General features: G+C 37.9%; 1 protein-coding gene across 1 annotated transcript in view; it reads left to right on the forward strand.

Annotated features, from left to right (window-relative positions):
* RNF121 (ring finger protein 121) overlaps positions 1-23,856 on the forward strand; it is an 86,598-nt gene that overhangs the window by 14,822 nt on the left and 47,920 nt on the right. The window contains exons 2-3 of the mRNA XM_054576206.1: positions 15,281-15,318; positions 18,613-18,754. Of these exons, the coding sequence (XP_054432181.1) occupies positions 15,281-15,318; positions 18,613-18,754 (180 nt within the window). The remainder of the gene's footprint in view (positions 1-15,280; positions 15,319-18,612; positions 18,755-23,856) is intronic.

Raw genomic sequence — 23,856 nt, forward strand, 5'->3', positions numbered from 1 at the left:
ATAAGGTGGTTGAACTCTGTAAATATACTGTCATTGAATTGTCCACCTTTAATGGATGCTATACCTCTAAAGCTTAAAAAAAAAATCCTTGGTCTCAAGATGAGTAGAACCCAGTGATGAAAACAGACTCAGAAACATAAAAGTAATGTGACTTTGGAGGTATGTGCAAACGCAAATTTTTTGTGGGAGAACAGAAAAGGAAGGGAATTACTCCATTTGAGATCTACTAGACTTTAAGCTCCTTGAGTATGAAGCTGTTGTTTATATATTATTGTACCCCCAGTTTAGAGCTTAACATATGATCAGTTAACAGTTATCGAATGGATGTGTAAATGAATAAAGTTGGAGAATATCTCACAAAGGAGTTGATATTTGAGCTGTGTCTTTAAAAAAGATTTTATTTTTATTTATGTTTAGAAAGAGGGGAAGGGAGGGAGGGAAACATCGATGTGTGAGAGAAATATCAGTGGGTTGCCTTTTGCAAATCCCCCAGCTGGGGGCCTGGCCCTCAACCCAGGCATGTACCCTGACCAGGAATTGACATTTTGAGTCACAGGTCAGTGCTCAATCTACTGAGCCACACTAGCCAGGGCTTGAGCTGTATCTTAAAGACTGAATAGAAATGAACTAGACAGTGATGGTGAGGAAAGAATTCTAGTGAGAGAAGACAATAGCAGCCTTTAGTAGAAGCATTGAGGGATAAAAGGGAACATGTTAGAATGGTAGGTGGTTCAGTTTGGCTGGCGTGTAAGCTGTTCGGTGGAGAGTGGTGAGATAAGTAGCTAGTGGAACCAGTTTATAAAGTACCTTGTGTTTCCTGCAGAGGAGTTTGGACTTTAAGCTGAAGGCAATAGAAAACTGTCAGAATGTTTTCAAGGAGTAGGCTGATGCAGTCAGGTGTGTATCTGTTAAAGATTGCTGTCGCTCCTCCTATGTTACAAATCTGTTCTGGCAAGATTAGAGTCAGGGAGTCACCTTGAAAGTCTCTGAAATAGTCTAGGAAAGAGCACGGATATAGTCTGTACTAAGGAGGTGTGGCAGTGAAAAATCCCAGGGAGGTTTTATAGGTGGGTAGATGTGATCAGCACATGAATAGTCCAGACTGTACAGGTTTTAGGAGTTTATAGAAAGGATATTTCTGTTCTGGAAGGGTTTCTGGAGGAGGTGACATCTGGGTTGGGTCTTTAAGGAAGGGAAGAAAAGTATAGAGTGTATGGGAAGCTGGAGTGCATATAAGAAAGAGAGAGGTGGGCCAGGTGGAGAGGAAGCCAGTCTTAGGAATAATAAATTTGATAGGATAGGAATTGAAGGATCAAAGAAGCAAATGTTAGGTGTCCCCAATTTGATAATTGTTGAATGGTAGAGAGGTCATTAAATTGTTCTACTTTTGTGTGTAGTTGAAAAGTCTCATTTAAAAGCTTTCCAACTCAGCTAGCTTGGAGGATATGCTTTCTTTTGATTGTAGGAGGGGTGGGGGTGGAGGGCAGACAGCAGCCACAGCACTTATTACAGCCAGCATTTACTTTTATTTCACTGCCCAGAGTGTGCTGTCTGTGTTAGGTCTTACAGTTTGGGTAAGCATGATCCCCAGATGATTTATGAGGTCTTAAAAGTGAGATAGTTCCACTTTGATTTATTGACCTTGAATTCTTGGCAAGGCTAAGAAGTTGGAGAAAAATGTGAATGGGAGGAGAATGGGAAGCCACAAATATGGGTAGCCTATGAACCTTTGGACTTATCAATCTAATCACCCAGCAGACGACCATATCTGTGCCAGCCCGATTGTTGTGCTGTATTCATACCAGTTTTAGGAGCTAGCTAATGTCTCTGTGCTTACACAGCATTTTGTTTATATGTTAGTGATTGTCCTTATCATATTATATTAAGTTTAATAATCTGTCCCACCCACCCTGGACTGTGAATACCTCAAGGGCAAAGGTTGGACTTAGTCATTGTTAATGTTTTATGAAAGAATGAAGTCTCGACCTCCATAGTTGATCAGTCTTTAAATTTGGAGGAATCAGTTGAGACCCCTGAAAAACCAGGTTGCCCTCATGGATGAGGTTCCAGAGTTTAACAGGTATTTGGAGCCAGAGCAAGAGGCCATCCCTTGAACGATGGGTATTCCTGATGCATATATATATGGTAGTCACTTGGTACATTTTCATTGATTTAATTTGGTCACATCCTGTTATATGACACCTCACCATACTGAAGACATTTTGCTTTTACTTCTGTGGTAACTAAGGAAACTGTGGGAGTTTGGAAAGCCAAAGTGTTATAGCTGACTCCAAAGCTTTGGAGTTAGACAGATTTGGTGTGAATTACTGTAGCATTTTAGCTTTAAGGGACTTTGAAAACCACCTAAACCAACCTCCCCCATTTTATGTGTGGGGAACCAGAGGCATAGAAGTGCCGTGTTTTTTGGAATAAAACAAATATCAGTAAATAGCTATGCCAGATTAGGAGCTACAGCTGTTTCTCTTCACTGAGAAAGGTAATTGTTGTCCTGAAACAGTTTCTTGGGGTGAAAATGGGAATGAGATAAAACCCAGGTAATTAAGACATACCACACATGGGCTAAGTTTCACTGTTTATCCCGCCCAGCATGTTCTGTTGTTGGAAACCTTTTGAGGAAACCAATTGTCTACATGTAGCAACAAAAAAAGCCTTATATTTTACTCTTTCTGCTCTTACTCAGCTTTATTTTTCTTTATAACACTGCTACCAGAAATTATTTAATGTATATAAATATATGCTTATTTATATATTTATTATCTGTCTTTTACATTAGAACGTAAGTTTAAATTTTATAACGAAAAAGAGTTTGTTTTATGCCTGTCTTGTAATTGAATGAATAAATTAACAAATGAATGAACAAGAAAATATTTATTGGCTACCATCAAGATGCCAGGCACCTGTGTCCTATAACTTTGGCATTTGTATGTCAATCACATGTCTGTTTCTTTGTTTAGGTTTGATAATTTATGAATGTATCTAGACCTGTCTTGAACACAGAATACACTTTATTGTCAAATGATTGCCCAATGACTTTATAGTGCTTATATGAGTAGATTGAGGTTCCTGTTTTGTATGTGTGTTGATTTAGGCAGTGTGAGATTTAGTGTGGACTCAGACCACATGCTGCTTGATCAGGTAGTCCCAATAGAAAAGAGAATCTCAGAAGCCACAGAGCAAAGTGACTTGGCAGCTTAGAGAAAAAGACCCAGGGCTAACTTATTAATTAGGTACAGTTGGCACAGGGCCCAGAGATCCACAAAAGTGTCTTCATTTCTTTTAATCAGAAAAAATAAGTAGATATAATGCAACCTGGTTTACACATCTTGATACCGATGCAGTCATAAAATATATTTTAATATTTTTTTTAGTGGAGGAAACAGCCCACAAAAGCAAAAATACCTAGGACTCATGGAAATCATAATGTAGCCCTAGAAGGACCTTGTGACTAATCATTAGCTTGACCATTTGAGGACCTATGTCCTGACTCTGAGTTCTCCTGTAATATCTGTGACCCTCTTCCCACCACTCCTGCATCTGTCCCCAGTAACCATAATCTTCAATGAGTCATATCTTGCCTTTATATCTCATATGTGCCTTCTGTAAAATGGAAGTGATTGTGCTCCCTGGGCTGAGTTAAATGAATTCCTTTAAAGCAGCCTAATTATTTTATTTTTTACCTGTCTTCTCAAGGACAGGGAAAAAAAAATGTCTAGTTTATCTCTGTATCTCCATGCCTAGCCCATGACTTGCACATTTAGAATAGGTCTACCTTAAATGGGAATTGAATAAATAAATAAATGAATCAAACTGTACAGATAGCTTCAGATGCTTGCTTGCTTTATTGGTTGATTGACCGAAGTATGTACAGTTCTCCAGCTAATTTTTTATTTTTGTTTTTTCTGAGGGTCAGTCAGCAAAATTTATAGAGCTGTGTGGGCATTCAAGAAAATGATGTGGAAAACAAGGGTAAAGTACCATCTTAGAGTTGAGAGCCAATTATGAAAAATCACGTACGCATGGGGAATGAATAGTCTTTTCAACAAATGATGCTGAGACAACTAGATAGCCATATGCAAAAGAGTGAAGTTGGCCCCTTCCCTCATACCATATACAAAAATTAAGTCAAAATAAATTAATAACCTAAATGTAATAACTAAAGCTATAAAACTCTTAGAAGAAAACATAGTCATAAATCACAACCAGATTGGGCAATGGTTTCATAGATATGATACCAGAAGCACAAGCAATAAAAGAAAAAGAATAGTAAGTTAGACTTAATCAAAATGAAAAACTTTTGTGTTGTGAAGGATACCACCAAGAAAGTGAAAAGACAACTCACAGAATGAAAGAAAATATTTCCAAGTCATTTAAGATAAAAGAATAAAGAACTTTTGTAATTCAATGATAAAAACATAAATAACCCAATAAAAAAGTAGAGGAAGGGTTCTGATATGACATGCAAAAAGCTCGGAAGTCTCCACTTTGTCCTAACAAGTAAAAGGCTGAATAAACTGAAAATCAGCAGTTCGTTTTAGATCCATAAGAAAAGTGAGGTCACAGGACAAACAGTTGCCCTGATAATTGTAGAGACCAACAGGCAAATACAGAGAATCATAACTTAACAGGAGCAGAAACCTCTGTCAGAACTAGTACTGGAGTAGGGAAACCTGGGCTTTAATTGATGAATTGCTGGAGGCTCAGTATGGACAATACTGAGAGCTAAAAACCTCATGGGGACTCAGTCATTGAGGACCCATTACAGTTTTGTGGGTTTTACCTCCTGGATATCTATTAAGTTTTTACACAGAGTGCTGAGAAAAATCCCCTTGTGTTTCTGACAGGGAGAAAAGGAATCATTTAAAATTACTACAGGGCATTCTGTTCTTCTTAACAAGGTCAGCTATCAGGAGAAACTGTTTGACCATAGCCTAACTTGATGGGGTTTTATCAGAGCTTAACTCACCTAGGGGAAGGGAAGTATCCAACTTTAACCAGCTCTAGCCTTCCATGTGAGAGAAGGGAAATACTGACTGATTCCATCTCGCTCAACCCATAATATCTCATCTAATAGGGGTGGCTGAGGGACTGAGAAGCACTTACGGAGTTGACAGACTCACTAAAAGACTGAAACCCAATCATTAGACTATAGAGTACTTACCCTCCTTCCACATCTTAACCATCACATTACTGAAGGCATGTTTATAGCCATGAAGGCATGTTCCTTTTACCTGGTATATCATGCCCAGCTATCAGGAAAAATTATAACTCCCAAAAGCCAGCCAATAAACACAGTCTGATGGGACAGACCAGGCTTCAAAATTAGACTCATTTTTGGCAGAAAAAAATAAGTAGCACTTCGTTAAAAAAAAACAAAAAACACAAAAAACTTCTGTGCTACAAAGGCATATCACAAGTGAAAAGACAGCCTACAGAATGGGAGAAAATATTTGCAAGTCATATATCAAATGAGGGAATAAAGAACTTTTATAATTCAACAATAAAAATATACATAACCCAATAAAGTGCGCAAAGGGTTCTGATATGACATGTAAGAAGCTTGGAAGTCTCCACTTTGGAATTACTGGACTGGGAATTTAAGACAACTATGATTAACATGCTAAGAGTTCTAATGGATAAAGTAGACAGCATGCAAGATCAAATGGGCAATGTAAGCAGAGATGGAAATTCTGAGAAAGAACCTAAAAGAAGCACTAGAGATTGAAAACTGTAACAAACAAAGAATGGCCTTGTTGAGCTTCTCAGTAATTAGACACAGCTGAAGAGAAGAATCTCTGAGTTTGAAGATATCTCAGTAGAAACCTATAAAAGTGAAAAGTAAAGAGAAAAAAAGACGAATAAAACAACAGGATATCCAAGAACTGTGGGACAACTACAAAATTTGTATGTTGTTGTTTGTGCTTCCCTCAAATTTATATCCTAATCCACAAGGTGATGGTATTAGGAGGTGAGTGTTAGAACACACAGACTCAGGAAAAGGTCCCTGGAAAGAAAATATGTCTCTGTTCTGACCCAGGTCCAGTTCATGGTTCAGACATTGGTCACACCTTGAAACTCTCTCTGGTCCACAGTGGGGCCTTTGGGAGGTGATTAGGTCATGAGGGTGGTACCCTCATAATTGGGATGTGTCCTTATAAAAGAGGCCCCACAGAGCTCCCTAGCCCCTTCCACCATGTGAAGACACAGCAAAAAGTTGGCTGTCTATGAACCAGCAAACTCTCACTAGATACAGAATTTGCTGGCACCATGATCCTGGACTTACCACCCTCCGGAAGTGTGAGAAAGAAATGTTTGTTGTTAATAAGCCACACAGTCTATGGTATTTTGTTATAACAGCCAGAACAGACTAAGACATATACATGGGAGTACCAGAAGATGAAAGAAACAGAATAAATATTAGAAATGACTGAGAATTTCTCCTAATTAATGTCAAACACCAAACCACAGATCTAGGAAGCTCAGAAAACATCAAGCAGGATAAAGTGCTAAACAAAACAACAACAATAAAAATAACTATAACTGCACCTAGGCATATCATCTTTCAAATTCTAGAAAATCAAAGATAAAAAAAAATGTTGAAAGAAGCCAGAGGAAGAAACATATTACCTACAGAGGAGCAAAGGTAAGAATTACATCTGACTTCTCAGAAACTATAAGCAAATAGAGAGTGGAATGAAATGCTTTAAAGTGTTGAAGAAAAAACCCTACCATCCCAGAAATCTGTATCCTGTGAAATTATCCTTCAAAAGAGGTGGAGAAATAAATACAAAAACTGGGGGGATTTGATGCCAGTAGATCTGCCTTGCAAGAAATGTTAAAAGACGTCCTTTAGAAAGAAGGAAGGTGATAGAGAAAAGAAACTCAGGTCTACATAAAGAAAGGAAGAGTATTGGAGGAGAAATGATCGACATATTTTACTTTTTTTTGTGTTATTGTAAATTTTACTATATTTCAGATTTCTACATGTTCATTGCTAATATATAGACATAGTTTTTTGTGTGTTTATATTCTCACATCTTGCTGAACTCTTACTGGTTCTAGGATTTTTAAATTTTTATTTATTTATTTTTTTAGATTCTTTGGGATTTTCTGTGTAGACTATCATGTCATCTACAAATAGGGGCAGTTTTCTTTCTGTGCAATCTGTGTGCCTTTTATCTCCTTTTATTGCCTTATTATGCTGGCTAGAAACTTCAGTATGACGTTGAATAGTAGTGGTGAGGGAGGATATCCTGACATTGTTTTTGATCTTAGGTGGAAACATTAAATCTTTACCATTAAATATAATATAAGCTATAGGGTTTCGTAGATGCTCTTTTGTTTTACTTTTTAAAAAAAAAAATTTATTTATTTTTTAGAGAGAGGAAGAGACGAAGAAAGAGAGAGAGAGAAACATCAATGCGTGGTTGCGTTTTGAATGCCACCCTGGCTGGGGACCTGGCCTGCAACCCAGGCATGTGCCCTACATTGGGAATTGAACCCATGACCCTTTGGTTCTCAGGCTGGCGCTTAATCCACTGAGCTACACCAGCTAGCGCTGTTTTACTTATTTTTAATACCAACACTGTATTCAACTATGTGTACTTAATGTTTGTATATTTGTATGCATGTGGATAAGTGAAATGAGTGACAGTGATGATACAAGGCATGAGAGAGCAGAATCAGGATTACTTTGTTTTTATAAGGTACTCACACTACCCATGAGGTGGTATGGTATTATTTGAAAGTGAACTTGATTGGTTGTAATGTATACAGCAAACTCTAGGGCAACGACTAAAAGAAGCAAAATTGGAGGTATAACTGATAGGCTAAGAAAGGAGAGAAAATATAATGTAATATTCTCAGTTATACCCACAAAAGGAAGGAAAAAATTGGAAGACAAAAATAGGAAAAAAGAACAAGGGCAACAAATAGAATACAAGGGTAACAAATATAGTAGTTATTAATCCAACTATATCAATAATTATTTTGAACATCAGTAGTCTAAATGCACCAATTAAAAGACAGAGATTGTCAGAGTGGATTAAAAAACAAGACCCAACTCTGTTGTCTATAGCAAACCTGTTTGAAATAAAAAGACACATATAGATTAAAAGTAAATGAATGAAGAAGGATATGCAATGCTAACATTAATCAAAAGAAAGAGCAGGAGTTGCTATATTAATTTCAGACAAAGCAAACTTTAGAGCATGGAAAATTATTAGGGCTCAAGAGGGGCATTATGTTATGATAAAGAAGTCAATTCTCCAAGAAGACATATCAGTCCGTAATGTGTACAGTGGGTACCTCATGACTCAATTGTTAACTCATTTCGAACCTTGTGACAAGTCTTGAAACCGACAAATACCAAGCAAGGGACAAGTGGTGAAGCATTTTCTCTTTCAGGGCAGCGTTGTGACTCATCCAAGTTCTAGAAAGTGTAATGAGTCCCAGTGCCCAGTGCTGAAATATTTTTTCTTGTCAAAATGATGAGCACAGGGTTTGACAAGTTCAGAAGCGGATGAGTACTGAGGTATGACTGTATGTGCTTAACAAAATACGTGAGGCAAAAACTGATGGAACTACAACTACTATAATTGGGAGAATTCAACATTCCTGTGTCATAAGCGGACAGATCCAGCAGACAGAAAATCAGTGAGAACATAGGTAAACTTAGTAATACCATCAATCAACTGAATATAATGGGCATCTATAGATTACTTCATCCAACAACAGCAAAATAGACATTCCTCTCTAGTTCACATGGAATAGACCACATTCACCAAGATAGACCACATGAGGTGCAGAAAAATGCACTTTAACAAAAAAGAATAGAAATTATGTATTGTCTGCTTTCAGCACAATGGAATTAAACCTAGAAATCAGTAACAGAAAGATACTTGAAAAATCTACAAATACTTAGAGACTAAACACTTCTAAATAACACATGGATCAAAGAAGGAATTTCAAGAGAAATTAAGATCTATTTGAGCCAAATGAAAATGAAAACAGCTTATCAAAATTTGTGGGGTGCAGCAAAAGCAGTGCATAGAGGGAGATTTGCATAAAGCATTGAATGCATATATGAGAAAGAGGAAAGATCTAAAATGAATTGTCTAAATCTTCCATCTTTAGAAACTCAAAGAACAAAGTAAAGCAAACAGAAAAAAAGAAATAATAAAAATTAGAGCAGAAATCAGTGAAACTGAAAACAGGAAGTCAGTAGAGAAAATCAGCAAAACCAGGAGGTGGGTCTTTGAAAAGATCAATTAAATTGATAAGCCTATAGCCAGGTTAAGAAAAAAGTACATAAATTGGTAATATCAGAAATGAAAAAGGGAACATCACTACAGATCCCAAGGACATTAAAAGGATAATAAATACTATGAACAGTTCTGTAACCACAAATTTGAAAACCTAATTGAAATGGATCAATTCATTGAAAGTCACAATCTGCCAAAATTCACACAAGAAGAAAGAGACAATCTGAATAGGCCTATATCTATTAAAGAAATTGAATAATTAGCATCTTTCCAAACCAGAAATCAGTAGGCCCACCCAGATGGCTTCACTAGTGAATTCTACCAAACACTTAAGGAAGAACTATAATACCAGTCCTTTACAATCTCTTTTAGAAGATCAAAGCAGAGCAGTACTTTCTAACTCATTCTATGTGGCCAGCATTATCCCAATACCAAAACCAGAAAAAGATATTACAAGAAAAGATAACTACAGATCAGTGACTCTCATGAACATAGATATAAAAATCATCAACAAAATATTAACTGATGTAAAAATTATGAAAAAATATCAAAACAGATAAAATCCAACAGTGTATAAAAAGAATCATACACTACATCCAAGTAGGATTTATCCCAGCTATGCAAGCCTGATTCAACATTTGAAAATCAGTTACTGTAATCCATCATATCAATAGGTAGAAGAAGAAAAATTATATACACATATTAGATGCAGAAAAAGTGACAAAATCAAATACCTATTCATGATTAAAAACTCTCTGTAAACCAGTAATAGAGGGGAACTTCTTCAACTTGATAAAAGGCACCTACAGAAACCCTACACGTAGCATCATACTTAAGGGTAAGAAGGTTGAAGCTTTTCCCCCTAATATCAGGAACGAGGCAAGGATATTTGTTCACTTTCACAACTGCTTTTTAACAACATACTAGGATTTTTTTTTAATCTAATGCAAAAAGACAAGAAACGGAAATAAAATATATACAAATTTCTTTGGAAGAAAGAAAACTTTTTGTTTGAAGATGATATGATCATTTATGTAAAAAAAAAATCAAAGAACAACTAAATAAATGGAAAGATATTCCATGCTTATGTATAGGAAGACTCAATGTTGTAAAGGTGTCAGTTCTTTCCAACTTGATATGTAGATTCAGTGCAAACCCAATGAAAATCTCAGCAAGTTATTTTGTGGATATCAACAAACTGAATTTAAAGTTTGTGTGGAGAGACAAAATTTTGACCCAGAATAGCTAGTACAGTGTTGAAGGAGTAGAATGGAGTTGGAGGATTGGCATTACCTGACTTTAAGACTTACTATAAATTTACAATAATCAAGACACTGTGGTATTGGTGAAAGAATAAATGAATAGAATTAGTGGAACAGAATAGAGAGCCCAGGAGCAGACCTACATAAATATATTCAGCTTATCTGTGACAGGGAGCAAGGGCAATAGAGTGGAACAAAGTCTTTTCAGCAAATTGTTCTGGAACAACTGGATGTCCATATGCAAAAAAAAAAAAAAAAAAAAAAAAAATCTAGGCACAGACTTTACAATCTTTACAGAAAGTAACTTAAAATGGATTACAAGCCTTAAATGGGATCACAGATACAAAACTATAAAACTCCTTTAAGATAATGTAGGAGAAAATCTAGGTGACTGAGAGTTTGGCGATGACTTTTTAGATACATACATAATTAAAATTAAAAATTTCTGCAAAGGCACTGTCAAGAGAATGAAAAGACAAGCCACTGACTGGGAGAATATATTTGCAAAAAACCTAGCTGATAAAACAGCAAATATAAACTAATTACTAAAATTCTGTGACACACCAAAACTATATTTTTTAATCACCTGACAAAAAGATATAAATTTGATTCATTCACACCAGATGGCTGTTGTGTTGGCTGTTGTCATTTTTTTTATTTGACAGTCTAAGGGAAAAGAGGTCACTGCCCCTGATGGCTTGTTTTAAAAATGTGGCATACCAGTTGAAAATCACTGTGATAAAGGATTGTTGTCCAGAATATACAAAGAACTCTTAAAATGTAATAATAAAAAAATAGCCTAATTAAATGGTAGCTAAAGGTCTTAACACAGCTGACCAAAAAAGATAATACGGATGTCAAAAAGCACATGATAAGATGGTCCTTATAAACAAGAACAAGATAATCACTGCACATATATTTAAATGGTCAAAATCCAGAACACTGACAGCACCAAATGCTGGCAGGGATTTGTTGTTCCACTTATTTATGCATTTATTGGTTGGTTCTCCTATGTCCCCTGACCTGGGACCAAACTTGCAATCTTGACATATCAGGGCAGTGCTCTAACCGACTGAGCTACCCAGCCAGGGCCTTAAGTGCCTATTTTCAGTGAAAGCCACTGTGAAAAGGCTACATGCTTTTTGAGTTCAAGTATATGAAATTCTGGAAAGGGCAAAATTATGGAGACAGTAAATAGATTAGAGCTTGATAGGGGTTGGGGAAATGAAGGGATAAAATAAGCAGAGCACAGAGAATTTTTAGGACAGTGAAACTACTCTGTATGATGCTGTAATGATGGGTAAATGCCATTATACATTTGGCTAAGTCCATAGAATGTACAACATCAATTGTGAACTCTTAAGGTAAACTTTGGACTTCGAGTGATAAAGATGTAGGTGTCCTGTGGGGTCCTGTGTTTTAGTCTCCCTGGTCACTTGAGCTGGGTGCTCTGGGGGGTGTCCCTTGTGTGGATTGTCTGTGCCCTTCTGTTGTAGTTGATTTTTGATTGCTGTTGGCATGTCAGTGGGTAAGATTGATTCTCAGGCTGACCGGCTGTGAAGAATGGCCATGAGTACTGCAGATCAGTTTTTGTGCAGAGGGCTGACTTCATGGAGCTAGATTTGCATAGTGGGGCTATGGTGTCTGGTGAATCCACCCTTTGGGTGTGTCCTTTGTGGAGTTGATTGGGTTGCGCTCTAGTGTGGTATGAAGCTAGCTACCAGGTATGTTGGTTCTGGGGCCTTTGGGAGGGACTCTGGTGTAGACCAAGGTGCTTCCTATGCTGGGCTTGGAAGCACCTGGGAGAGGCTAGGCTGTGAACTGAGGCTGGCTGCTGCTGGTACCAGGCTTGGGACCACTTAGCAAGAGGTATGGGACACTCTGAACCCTCCTGTTGTTTTTGTGGGCTTTGTGGACCTTTGAGAAATTTTAGGAAAGTCTTTAGTGCTAGCCGCAGAAGGCTGCTTGTGTGGACTAGTTGGAAGAGGTTCCAGCCTGGTGAGTGAGTTGATTGGGCCTAGGATCTCAGGGAATCACCAGGGTGTGGTGAATACTGTTAGCCAAGTCAATGGGGTGTTCAGCTTTGTGCGTACCTGCACCTGCTGCCTGGGTTGTTGACTTTGTGAAGTCTACAAAGGAACAATGGTGTCTTTCAGCACTTCCGTTTGGGAGAGAGCTGCCCTGACCCCTGCCTTTCAGCTTCCCCCCCTTTTTTTTCAGTCAGTTCAGCTCCTCCCCTATGTCCCTGGTGCTTTCTGAGGTGCTGCCCCAGCTCTCGAGCTCAGAGGAGGTGATTTTGAGTGAGTGAGGCTGCATGATTCCTTTAAGACACGCAGCACCCAGGTTTCTAGTGGCCCCCGCTGCCTGTCCCCCAGACCCCCCTCACTCCTGTTATCTGCCATTTCCACTTGTTTTCACAGCCGAGTATTATGGGCATTTCTTTTGCCAGCAATGGAGTCCTCAGCTGGGGAGCCTGGTGTGAGGCTGGGTCCCATCACTCCTCATGGGGGACCTCAGCAGCCAAAAGATACTCCCATTTCTTAGCTGCCACACCATGCATGTGGGACATGCTTGTTCTACGTCTCCACCTTTCCTACCGGTCTTGACCTGGCTTCTTCATATTCTTAGTCATAGGGATTGTGTTTAGGTGATTCTCAATGATGATGTTCTGTAACTTTGTTGCAATTTTGATGTGGTTGTGGGAGGAGGGGAGCACCGCTTTTACTTATTTTGTGTATTTTTTTTTAAGATTTTATTTATTTTTAGAGAGGAAGGGAGAGAGAAAGAGGGAAAGAAACATCAGTGTGAGAAACAGATCCATAGCCTCTCTTACACACCCCAGCTGGGACTGAACCTGCAACCCAGGCATGTGCCCTGACCGAGAATTGAAGTGGCAACCTCTTGCTTTGCGAGATGATACCCAGACAACCGAGTCATATCAGTCAGGGCCTAGCCTGCCATTCTGACTGGAATTCCTCCCCCTCTGGATTCTTTTTTTAAATCCTCACTTGATGATGTGTTTTTATTGATTTTAGAGAGAGAAATGTGGAGTGGTGGGAGAGAGGTACATTGATGTGAGAAAGCAACATTCATCGGTTGCCTCTTGCATGCACCCCTACCAGGGATTGAACTGCAGCCTTTTTCGTGCATGGGACAATGCTCCAACCAACTGAGCTACCCGGCCAGGATGCCCTCCAGATTCTTAATTGCCATACTGTGGGTGTGAAACCTGCCCAAACCATGTCTCTGCCCCTTCTACTATTCTGAATGTGTGAGGTAATGTGTGAAGTAGGAAAAGGGAGGGTGGTGATTGACTTTAATTACCCCATTGGCTTTGTGAAGTCTTGGGATACTGTCCCTCCCTCCCTCCCTCTCTTCCCTTCCTTCCTTTTTACTTACCTGGGACATGTAGAAAGTAGAAAGGCCTACGTAGTGTTGGGTATTTTCACTACACACACATAAACGAGGCCTGGTAAATATGTGCCAGTTTGACTAGGTAGTGCAATGAAGTTCTGCCCATTGTAATTCAAACATTCTACTTAAGGTACTTTTCTGAAGTTATAAGAAGAGTAGGAATGGGCCTTGAACATCCTAAGTACTAAGGGAATATTTGCTGATTGATTCGTTTGATTCTTGTCTGAAGCCTTGTCTCTCTTCTCTACATCAAGGAACATTTTCAGCTCAGTTCAATATAAGGATGTCTTGTATGACTTAATATACTGAGACTTGGGTATGCTTCTGTGTAGATACAGGGAAGCAGATATTTGAGCCCTGAACTCAACAGAGTTTAGTATTATTCTAGAGCAGCCGTTTTCAACTGGGGGTAATTTTCATCCTCCAGAGGACATTTGACAGTATCTGTAGACATTTTGGTGGTTGAATCTGTTGGGGAGCTACTAGTGTCTAGTGGGTAGAGGCTAGGGATGCTGCTAACTATCATCCATACCCCCCACTCCCAAACAGAAAATTAACCAGCCCAACATATCCCTAGTGCTAAGGTTGAGAAATCCTGCTCCAAAACGATAAGGCTGACAAATAGAATCAGAACTTTGAGGTTGGAAGGGCATATTGCCAGTTAAAAGCAGAGCTATTACTAAAGCTTAGTTTACCCTAGTATAATGTTCTGCCTGCTGTCTTGGGTGCCATTTAGAGTCAAATGACATTATATGACAGAATATTTTATTTAGCTTCAGTCCTGCTAATCTGGATTTATACTTTTTCCTATAGCCATACTCAATTGTTTGTATGCTTTGTAACTTCATATTCATGTTGGCCCCTTTCCTGAAACATATTTCTCTCATTTCCTTATCTGGATAACATTTCACATCTCCTCCAGGAAATTTTCACTAATCTGTCACATCACAGATTGGATTAGAGGTCACTTCTTTATACTTCCATGGGTAGTCTTCAGCATCTAATAATAAAAATTTTCTGTTTTTATATCTACCTTTCTCACTAGGCTGTGAGAATCTTGGGAATTAGGTTCATTCTTTTCTCTTCATTAGCTAGCATAGACATGCAAAACAATGTTAGTCGTAGACATGGGCCAAAGTAACTGGTTAGATCTAGAAGGGAGAGATTGCTGGGGAATAGACTACTGGGGAAGGCTTCATAGAAATTGTGACACTTGAAGCTTCCTATAATCTCTTCAAGATCTGATGAATGTATGAGCACCTTATTTTGGTCAGGGACAGTTCTAAGACAGTAATGGATTTTTCTGGTGGTATCTTTCTACAGGTTGATATGTCACACCTCTCCCCAGAGGAGCAATGGAGGTAAGTGTGACAGTGTGGGCCCCCAGGCTGGGAACCGTAGGTTAATCCAACTAATAGAGTTGTATATCTACTGTTGTTTGATTCCTTGTCTGTGGGAGGCAGTGACTCATGATCGGTAGGATAGGTGTTTTGGGACTTCTTTCCAGCACCTGGGTCACTTCTGGGTAGCTCCCTTGGTCCTGAGAAGTAAATACATAATTGTACCAAACCATCTACCTGGGTTTTAATACTAGTTCTGCCATTTCCTAGTTATGTGTGGGCAAGTTACTTAATTTCTCACTGCCTTAGTTTTTTTCATTTGTAAAATGAGGATCAAAACAGTGCCTATACATAATATTAGAGTTGTGAAAGTTAATATATGTGAAATTCTTTGAATAGTGCCTGGAATGTAGTAAAGCTTCCAGTAAATATTACCTGCTTTGAAGATGATTGTCCTTATTAATATCATCATCATTATTCACAAAAGAGGGCAGAGGGCTCTGACTGAGAAGATGGGGAGATGTGCTTCTGATCTCAACTTGCTAGTAACTTGCTTTGTAACCAGAGTAGGTCAACAAATATCTTATTGTCATGGTTTCAAATTAATAAAGGAGTTTCAGTGTGCCTGCCCCACAAACTTCACAAGATGGCTGACCAATGAACAGAAATCAACCAAATAAATTTTAATAATGAGGAAAAAAATCCTTCTTTAAGATTAAAACTATTGATTGTAATAATATAGAATGGCAAAGATGTTAACTCGTATGACTAACCCAGTGAGATTTTTAGATGACTTCAAGCTTCATATGCACCAGTTGTGTACCTTAGCTACTGAAATACTTCAGATAATTTGGAAAATGTTCATAGATTTCTGCCTATGCCATTTGCCTTAAGGAAGGGACAATGCCATTGGTCTCTGCTATGCTAAGGCTACACTGGATGTTGTAAATGCTATGTTATATGAAGATCTTTAGCTAGATAATGTTTAGAAAAAGGCAGCCAGGCCCTGGCTGGTGTGGCTCAGTGGATTGAGTACCAGCCTGCAAACCAAAGGGTTGTTGGTTCAATTCCCAGTCAGCACACATGCCTGGGTTGTGGGCTAGGTTCCCAGTAGGGGGCACTCATGAGGCAATCACACGTTGGTGTTCGTAGGAAAAGGCAGCCAGTATTAATGGTCTTCACATTGTGTTATATGAAGAGTGTTTAAAAGCTCTAGAACTTGTAGTTGAACAACAATTGGGGGGTAAAAAAAAAGCTGTAGCCCTGGCTGGTGTGGCTCAGTGGATTGAGTGCTGGCCTGCGAACCAAAGGGTTGCTGGCTTGATTCCCAGTCAGGGCACATCCCTGGGTTGTGGGCCACGTTCCCAGTAGGGGATGTGTGAGAAGCAACCATACATTGATGTTTGTTTCCCTTTCTTCTTCCCCTCTCTCAAAAAATAAATAAATAAAATCTTAAAAAAACCCCAAAAAAACTCTAGAACTAAAAGAGCCAGGAAAATGGTGATAGGTACAGGATAGTTTTTGTTTTCAGTTTTTAAAAATAAGATGAGAAATCGTTGGAGGGACAGCATTGGGGAAGTGGAGTGGATATTTCCTTTATTGTTCCAGGTATAAGTTTAGGTCCAAGGCATTGAAGCTGTGGGAAGATAGATTTTTGTCTCATTATTTGAAACTTCTTTAATAGTCATATATTGAGAGATAGAGTACCTCTTGCCTCTTGGAGCATTGGAGTTTTATTCCTCCTTAAGCACATATGAGTATCTACAATGTGTCAGAGACTGCTGGTTCTAGATTAGATTGCATTGAGAGGCGTATATTCTCAAGCCAATGGAAGTATTTATACAAAGGATATCAAAAATAATTTTTGCATTGAGTGGGAACTTGAAATAGATGAACTTCTCTGGTCTTTTTTCTAGATCCTTGCTTTCATTGTTGTTCACAGCCATTCAGTCATATACAGTCTGAGAACAAGAAACTTGTTTGTTATCTTCATAACTCTGCACAGTCCTTAGATTATTAAAGTGTTATCTGTCCTTTAGTTGAGCTCATTCTCACAACCAGCCTATGAGGAAGGCAGAAAAGATATGGACTCCTTTGGACAGATGATGAAATTGTGATGTTGAGATGTTAATTTTCTTGGCCAAGGCCACAGAAGTATGTCTGAACCTTAAAGTTTCTGACTCCTAACCCATTATCTTTTCATCAGATTCTCCCACCCAGGATAGTGTTTTATGTAAAATGAACCCTTAGGTGCTATGGTTGGCTGGCTCACTGACATTTGGCTGCAAAAGAAGGTGCATAGTGAACACCCTTTCACTCACCACCAAGATTCTACAATTAATCTTTTGCTGTATTTGCTTTATCATGTATCTATAATTCATCCCAATGGGTTCTTCTTGCCCTTGGGAATTACATGAAGTTACCATTTATGTTGTCCTTTCCTTCCCTCCCTAATATATGGAAAATTTGTATATAAGCTCCTAACTATGGGCTACATTAGTATTTAGTTTTGTCTGACTCTTCCTCATTCTCTCTTAGCTGGCTGTTGACCCAGAGTGGTAGGAGTAACTATTTTCTGTTCTTAGAGAAAGCTTTCTGCTTTAATGGGCCAAGGAAATAGCTTGCTGCCAGTCCTCAGGACAAGATAATGCCAGCCTTAGATTAAATAAGAGTTTCTAGTTGTAGTGTTCTTGAGTCCTTGAGGAGGCTATTTACCTGTGGATGCTGATGGTGAAGTTACTCCTGAATTAGTATAAAGTCAAAGCAGTCCAAATTTTTCAGGCTGTAACTAGTCTTCAGGATCCTAGTCCTGACAGAGAGGGTAGGACAAATAAAGCAAAACTTTAACCCTGGAAGTAGCATGTATTTGCAGAGTTACTCCTTTATTGGTATCATAAATATCATTGACTGAAAGTATGAGTCTTTATGGCTATAATCTTCTCTTTGGGTTACTTTTTTCTTCCAGTAATAGGCTGTAGTAGTTCTGAAATGGATAGCGGCATAGGCTTCTCCTGGGATCTATTTCCTGCTGCAGGGATAGTGTCAGCTGTATCTGCCATTGGGGGCAGGCAGCAGATCACCTTCGTTTAACTCAATAGCTAAGCTTGCTTATTGGACCATAGAACCCCTCTTCTATGCCAAAATGCCTGTCCTCTAAGGCATGTGTATTTCTAACCCCTAATTTGCATAGTGCCCTGCAGCTGCAGAGCAAAACAGTAGTCTGAACTATGGACTGGTATGATATCCCTGGGAAGCACTGCCCCTTTACCACCACATCATTCCTGACCTGGCTAATCCCATCTGCTTGGCTTTCAGGGTTGAGCATGCACGCATGCATGCCAAGCACCGTGGTCATGAAGCCATGCACGCTGAAATGGTCCTCATCCTCATCGCTACCTTGGTGGTGGCCCAGCTACTCCTGGTGCAGTGGAAGCAGAGGCATCCCCGCTCCTACAACGTAAGCCATTTTGACTCCCACTCTCTTCTTTGTCTGCCAGTAAGCAAGAGACCCTTCCTAAGTATTCTAGGATCCTGCCTAAATTAGCCAAGCTACATGTAGTAAGAGAATGGACAATAATAATGAACTTTTATGTACGAATGGTGAATAGTGTATTGTGAATGTGTGTTTAAGATGCAGTTAATTCAGAGAGTGAAAACAGGGATAGAACCTGAGACTACTTTTATGGCCAGAAAAGGTAGGCTCTTCCTTTTAAATATTATGGGACATATTCATGAAGGAAATATTCATTAGGAACTATTGAAATAGAGGAAGAAGTGATCACTTGCCTGGGAAGATCAAGCCTCCAATAAATTTTATGGGTAGGATTTACTTAATTTTTTTTTAACAAGGCAGTAATGGAGGAAATGAGGAACAAAAACATATAAAACATATAGAGAACATATCCCTAAATGGCAGGAGTAAATCCTTCCTACTTAGCAATTACTTTAAATGTAAAAGATTAAATTCTATTAAAAGACAGAGATCAGCAGATTGGATTAAAAAAACCCCATGATCCATCTATATACTGTCTCTAAGAGATTTACTTTAGTCCTGGCTAGTGTGGCCCAGTGGATTGAACGCCGGCCTGAGAACCAAAGGGTTGTTGGTTGTTGGTTCGATTCCCAGTCAGAGCACATGCCTGGGTTGTGGGCCAGGTCCCCCCCAGTAGGGGATGTAGGAGAAGCAACCACATACTGATGTTTCTCTCCCTCCCTTCCCTTCTGTCTAAAAATAAAATAAATAAAATCTTTGGAAAAAAAAAGAAAAAGATTGAAAGTAAAAGGATGGAAAAAGATATTTCATGTATGCCAACATATTGGACATCCTAGAAGAAATGGATATATTCCTAGAAAAATATTATCTTCCAAGCCTGAATCATGAAGAAACAGAAAATCTGAATACACTGATGATTAGTAAGGAGATTGAATCAGTTATTTAAAAAATCCTGAAAAACAACAGTCCAGGACCAGATCATTTCCCTAGTGAAATCTACAAAACATTCAAAGAAAATTTTAATAGCTATTCTGAAACTCTTCCAAAAAATTGAAGAAGAGGGAATGTTCCCAAACTCATTTTTGAGGCCAGCATTACCCTAATACCAAAACCAGACAAGAACACTACCAAACAAAAAAATATTATAGGCCAACATTATTGATGAATATAGATGCAGAAATCCTTAGCAAAATATTAGCAAATCTGATTCAGTAATACAGTAAAAAGATCATGCATCATGATCAGATGGGATTTATTCCAGGGAAGCAGGGATGGTCCAACATCTGCAAATCAATCAATGTGATATACTACATTAACCAAATGAAGGATGCAAATTATCATCTCCATAGATGCAGAAAAAGTTTTTGACAAAATTCAAAATCTGTTTATGATTTAAACTCACAAAAAAGTGGGTAGAGAAAGAAAATACCTAGACAAGATAAAGAGCACGTATGATAAGCATTGTATCAGTGGTGAAAAGATGAAAACTTTCTCTATCAGGAACAATACAAGTATGCCCATTCTCTCCACTTTTATGCAACTTAGTGTTGGAAGTCTTAGATTAAGCAGTGAGGCAAGAAAAAGACATAAAAGGCATATAAATCAGAAAGGAAGAAGTAAAACTGTCATTATTGGCAGATGACATTTTACTATATGTAGAAAGCCCAAAAGACTGCCAGAGACCTGTTAGAAGTATCAAGTGAATTCATTAAAGTTAACAAGATACAAAAGTCAATGTATTGAAATCTGTGGTTTTTCTATATATTAAAAATAAACTATCAGAAGAAATTAACAATCCCATTCATAATTGTGTCAAAGAAGGTAAAATACCTAGGAATAAATTTAACCAAGGTCATGTACAACCTGTACACTGCAAAGTATAAGATACTAATAATTGGAGAAGGCACAAATAACTGGAAGGATACTCTGTGGTCATGGATCGGAAGAATTAATATTGTTAAACTGGCAATATTATGCAAAGCAACCTACAGATTTAATGCAATCCCTATCAAAATTCCAATGCCATTTTTCACAGAACTAGAACAAACAACTGTAAAATTTATATGAAATTACAAAAGACCCGGAGTAACTAAAACAATCTTGAGAAAGAAGAACAATATTGAGAAAAGAACAAAACAAAGAAGAACAAATCATACTCATTTTATTTCAGATTATACTACAAATCTGTAGTAATCAAAACAGTACGGCATTGACATGAAAGCAGATCCTCAGATCAGTGGAGCAGAATTGAGAGCCCAGAATTAAATCCGCACATATTGTGGACAATTAGTTTACAACAAAGGAGCCAAGGACATACAATGGAGAAAGGACACTCACTTCAATAAATGGTGTTGAGAAAATTAGAGTGCCGCATGAGAAGAATGAAACTAGACCACTGTCTTACACCATACACAAAAATTAATTTAAAATGGATTAAAGAATATAAAACTTGAAACCATAAAATTCCTAGAAAATAACCCAGTCAATGAGCACCTTGATATTGGTGTTAGCAATGTTTTTGTGGATGTGATTTAAAAAAGGCAAGGGAAGTAAAAACAAAAATAAGTAGATGTGATTACTTCAAACTAAAATGTTTCTGCATGGCAAAGGAAACCATCAGCCACATGGAAAGGCCGCCTAGTGAATGGGAGAAGATACTTGAAAATCTTACATTTGATAAGGGGTTGATATTCAAAATATATAAAGAACTCACATAACTCAATACATGAAAACAAACAACTAATTAAGAAATGGGCAGAGGATCAGATTAGACATTTTGCGAAGAAGACAAATAGCTGGCCAGCTGGCACATGAAAAGATATTAAGCATCATTAATTATCAGGCAAATGCAAACCAAAACCACAATGAAATATCACTTCGTACCTGTTACAATGCCAATTATCAAAAAGACAAAGAATAAGAAGTGTCAGAGAGGATATGGAGCAAAGGGAACCCTTTTATACTGTTAATGGGAATGTAAACTGTTGCAGCCACTCTAGAAAACAGTAAAATTCCTGAAAAAAAGAATAGAATTACCCAGCAATTCCACTTCTGGGTATTTATCTGAAGACTACAAAAACATTCATTTGGAGAGATAGATACATCCCTATGTTTATCGCAGCATTATTTACAATGGTCAAGATATAGAAACAATGTAAGTGTTCATCCATAGTTGAGTAAGTAAAGGAGATGTAGTACATATATTTATATATACAATGGAATACTACTTTGTCATATAAAAGCTGAAATCTTGCCATTTGTGACAACATGGATAGACTTAAGGGTATTATATTAACTGATATAAGTCAGATGGAGAAAGACAAATACTGTACTATGATTTCAATCATGTGGAATTTAAAAACAAACGAGTAAACAAAAGACAACAGAAACAAGCTCATGCAGAGAACAGATTGGTGGTTACCAAAGGGTAAGGGGTTTAGGAGTGGGTGAATGGTGAAAGGGGTCAATTGTGTGGTGATGGATGGTAATTAGATTTTTAGTGTAATCACTTTGTACTGTATACAGATAGTGAAGTATAATGCACACCTGAAACTTATATAATGTTATGTAGCGATTTTGTATCAATAAGAAGAAAAAAGAATTTCCCTCACCCCAAATAAATGATATTTTATGTAAATGATAACAAAAAGCAGGGTTGACCCTTAAATATCAAACAAATAGACTTTAAATCAAAAAAGTTTACAAGAGACATAGGACATTATTTATTGATAAAAGGTTCAATACAGTAAGAAGATAATAACAATTATAAACATATATGTATCCAACAAAGGAGCCCCAAATATGTGAAGCAAAATTTGACAGAATATAAGGGAGAATTAGACAGTTCTTCAATAATCATTGGAGACTTCAGGATGCCACTTTCAATAATGGATAGAACAACAGTATAGAAGGTCAGTAGTAGAGAACTTGAACTACACTATAAATCAATTAGACTTAACATATATACAGAATGCTCTACTGACAGGAGCAGAGTATATATTCTTCTCAAGTGCAATCAGAACATTCTCCAGGACAGACTATGTTAGACCACAAAACAAGCCTAAATAAATTTTCAAAGATTGAAATAATAGATTAATCTGGATTAGGACATGGTAGATAGTATACTGGATTCTTTTTACAACCATTATCGTAGAAGTTTTTAACCTTTTCAAATATAACAACCCTTTTTAATATAAAAATAACTTTACAAACACCTACATAATAGTTGTATTTTGAAAGAATACATAAGCCCATATAACAGTAACAAGAACTAATATTTGATGAGTTCTTCCTATGCCACTGTTTTAAGCACTTAAAAAGGCTCTTCTAATCCTCACAATAATCCAGTAAGGTAGGTACTGGTTTTTCCAGTTACCAATGAGGATTTAAGACATAGATAGACTAAGTAGCTTGCTCCAGTGATAACACTATTATTTGAACCCAGATGATTTTACTCCAGGGCTCTGAGCCTTATTCCCTTAGTGATTCTTTTTCTCTAGTGTATGTTTTTTCAGGCCTCTTCTAACATGGTCACAGGTGCCCAGGGGTTTGTAACTCACAAGGTGGGAACTGATGCATTATCTTATTTAGTTTTCCTAATAGCTCATGAGGTAAATACAATGAATAAACTGAGGCCCAGAGGGTTGAGGCATGAAATGGATACTAAAATATAGAGCTAGGACTTGAACTCAGGTCATTTGCTTTATGTTTCATAATTTCAACTATACCATATGTTGCATCTGTAAAGGGTAACATAGGGTAGTCTGGAGCATAGGAAAAAGACAGGTTAGTCTTTGCCCTTGAGCCAGCAGAGGTTCCAAACTTTACTGACTTACGGCCAGTGTTGTTGGCATGCACAAGTAGAGACATCTGTACTTTCTAGGCACAGTGCATGGAATGACCATATGGCATCAAGGCTTTTGGAAACGAGGCACCATCCAGCAGGCTAAGCCACCTGTGTTGGGGCTTCATCTCTGGACCCTGCTCATGCTTTACAAGAGACAAGTCATTTGTTTCTTAGTGTGTAGTTATAGTGCCTACTCTGTAAAATGGAGATTACCAAGATG

The sequence above is a fragment of the Pteronotus mesoamericanus genome, unplaced genomic scaffold, assembly GCF_021234165.1.
Source record: "Pteronotus mesoamericanus isolate MK-2021 breed Mesoamerican mustached bat unplaced genomic scaffold, CSHL_Meso_final contig_33, whole genome shotgun sequence".
NCBI classification, from domain to species: domain Eukaryota; kingdom Metazoa; phylum Chordata; class Mammalia; order Chiroptera; family Mormoopidae; genus Pteronotus; species Pteronotus mesoamericanus.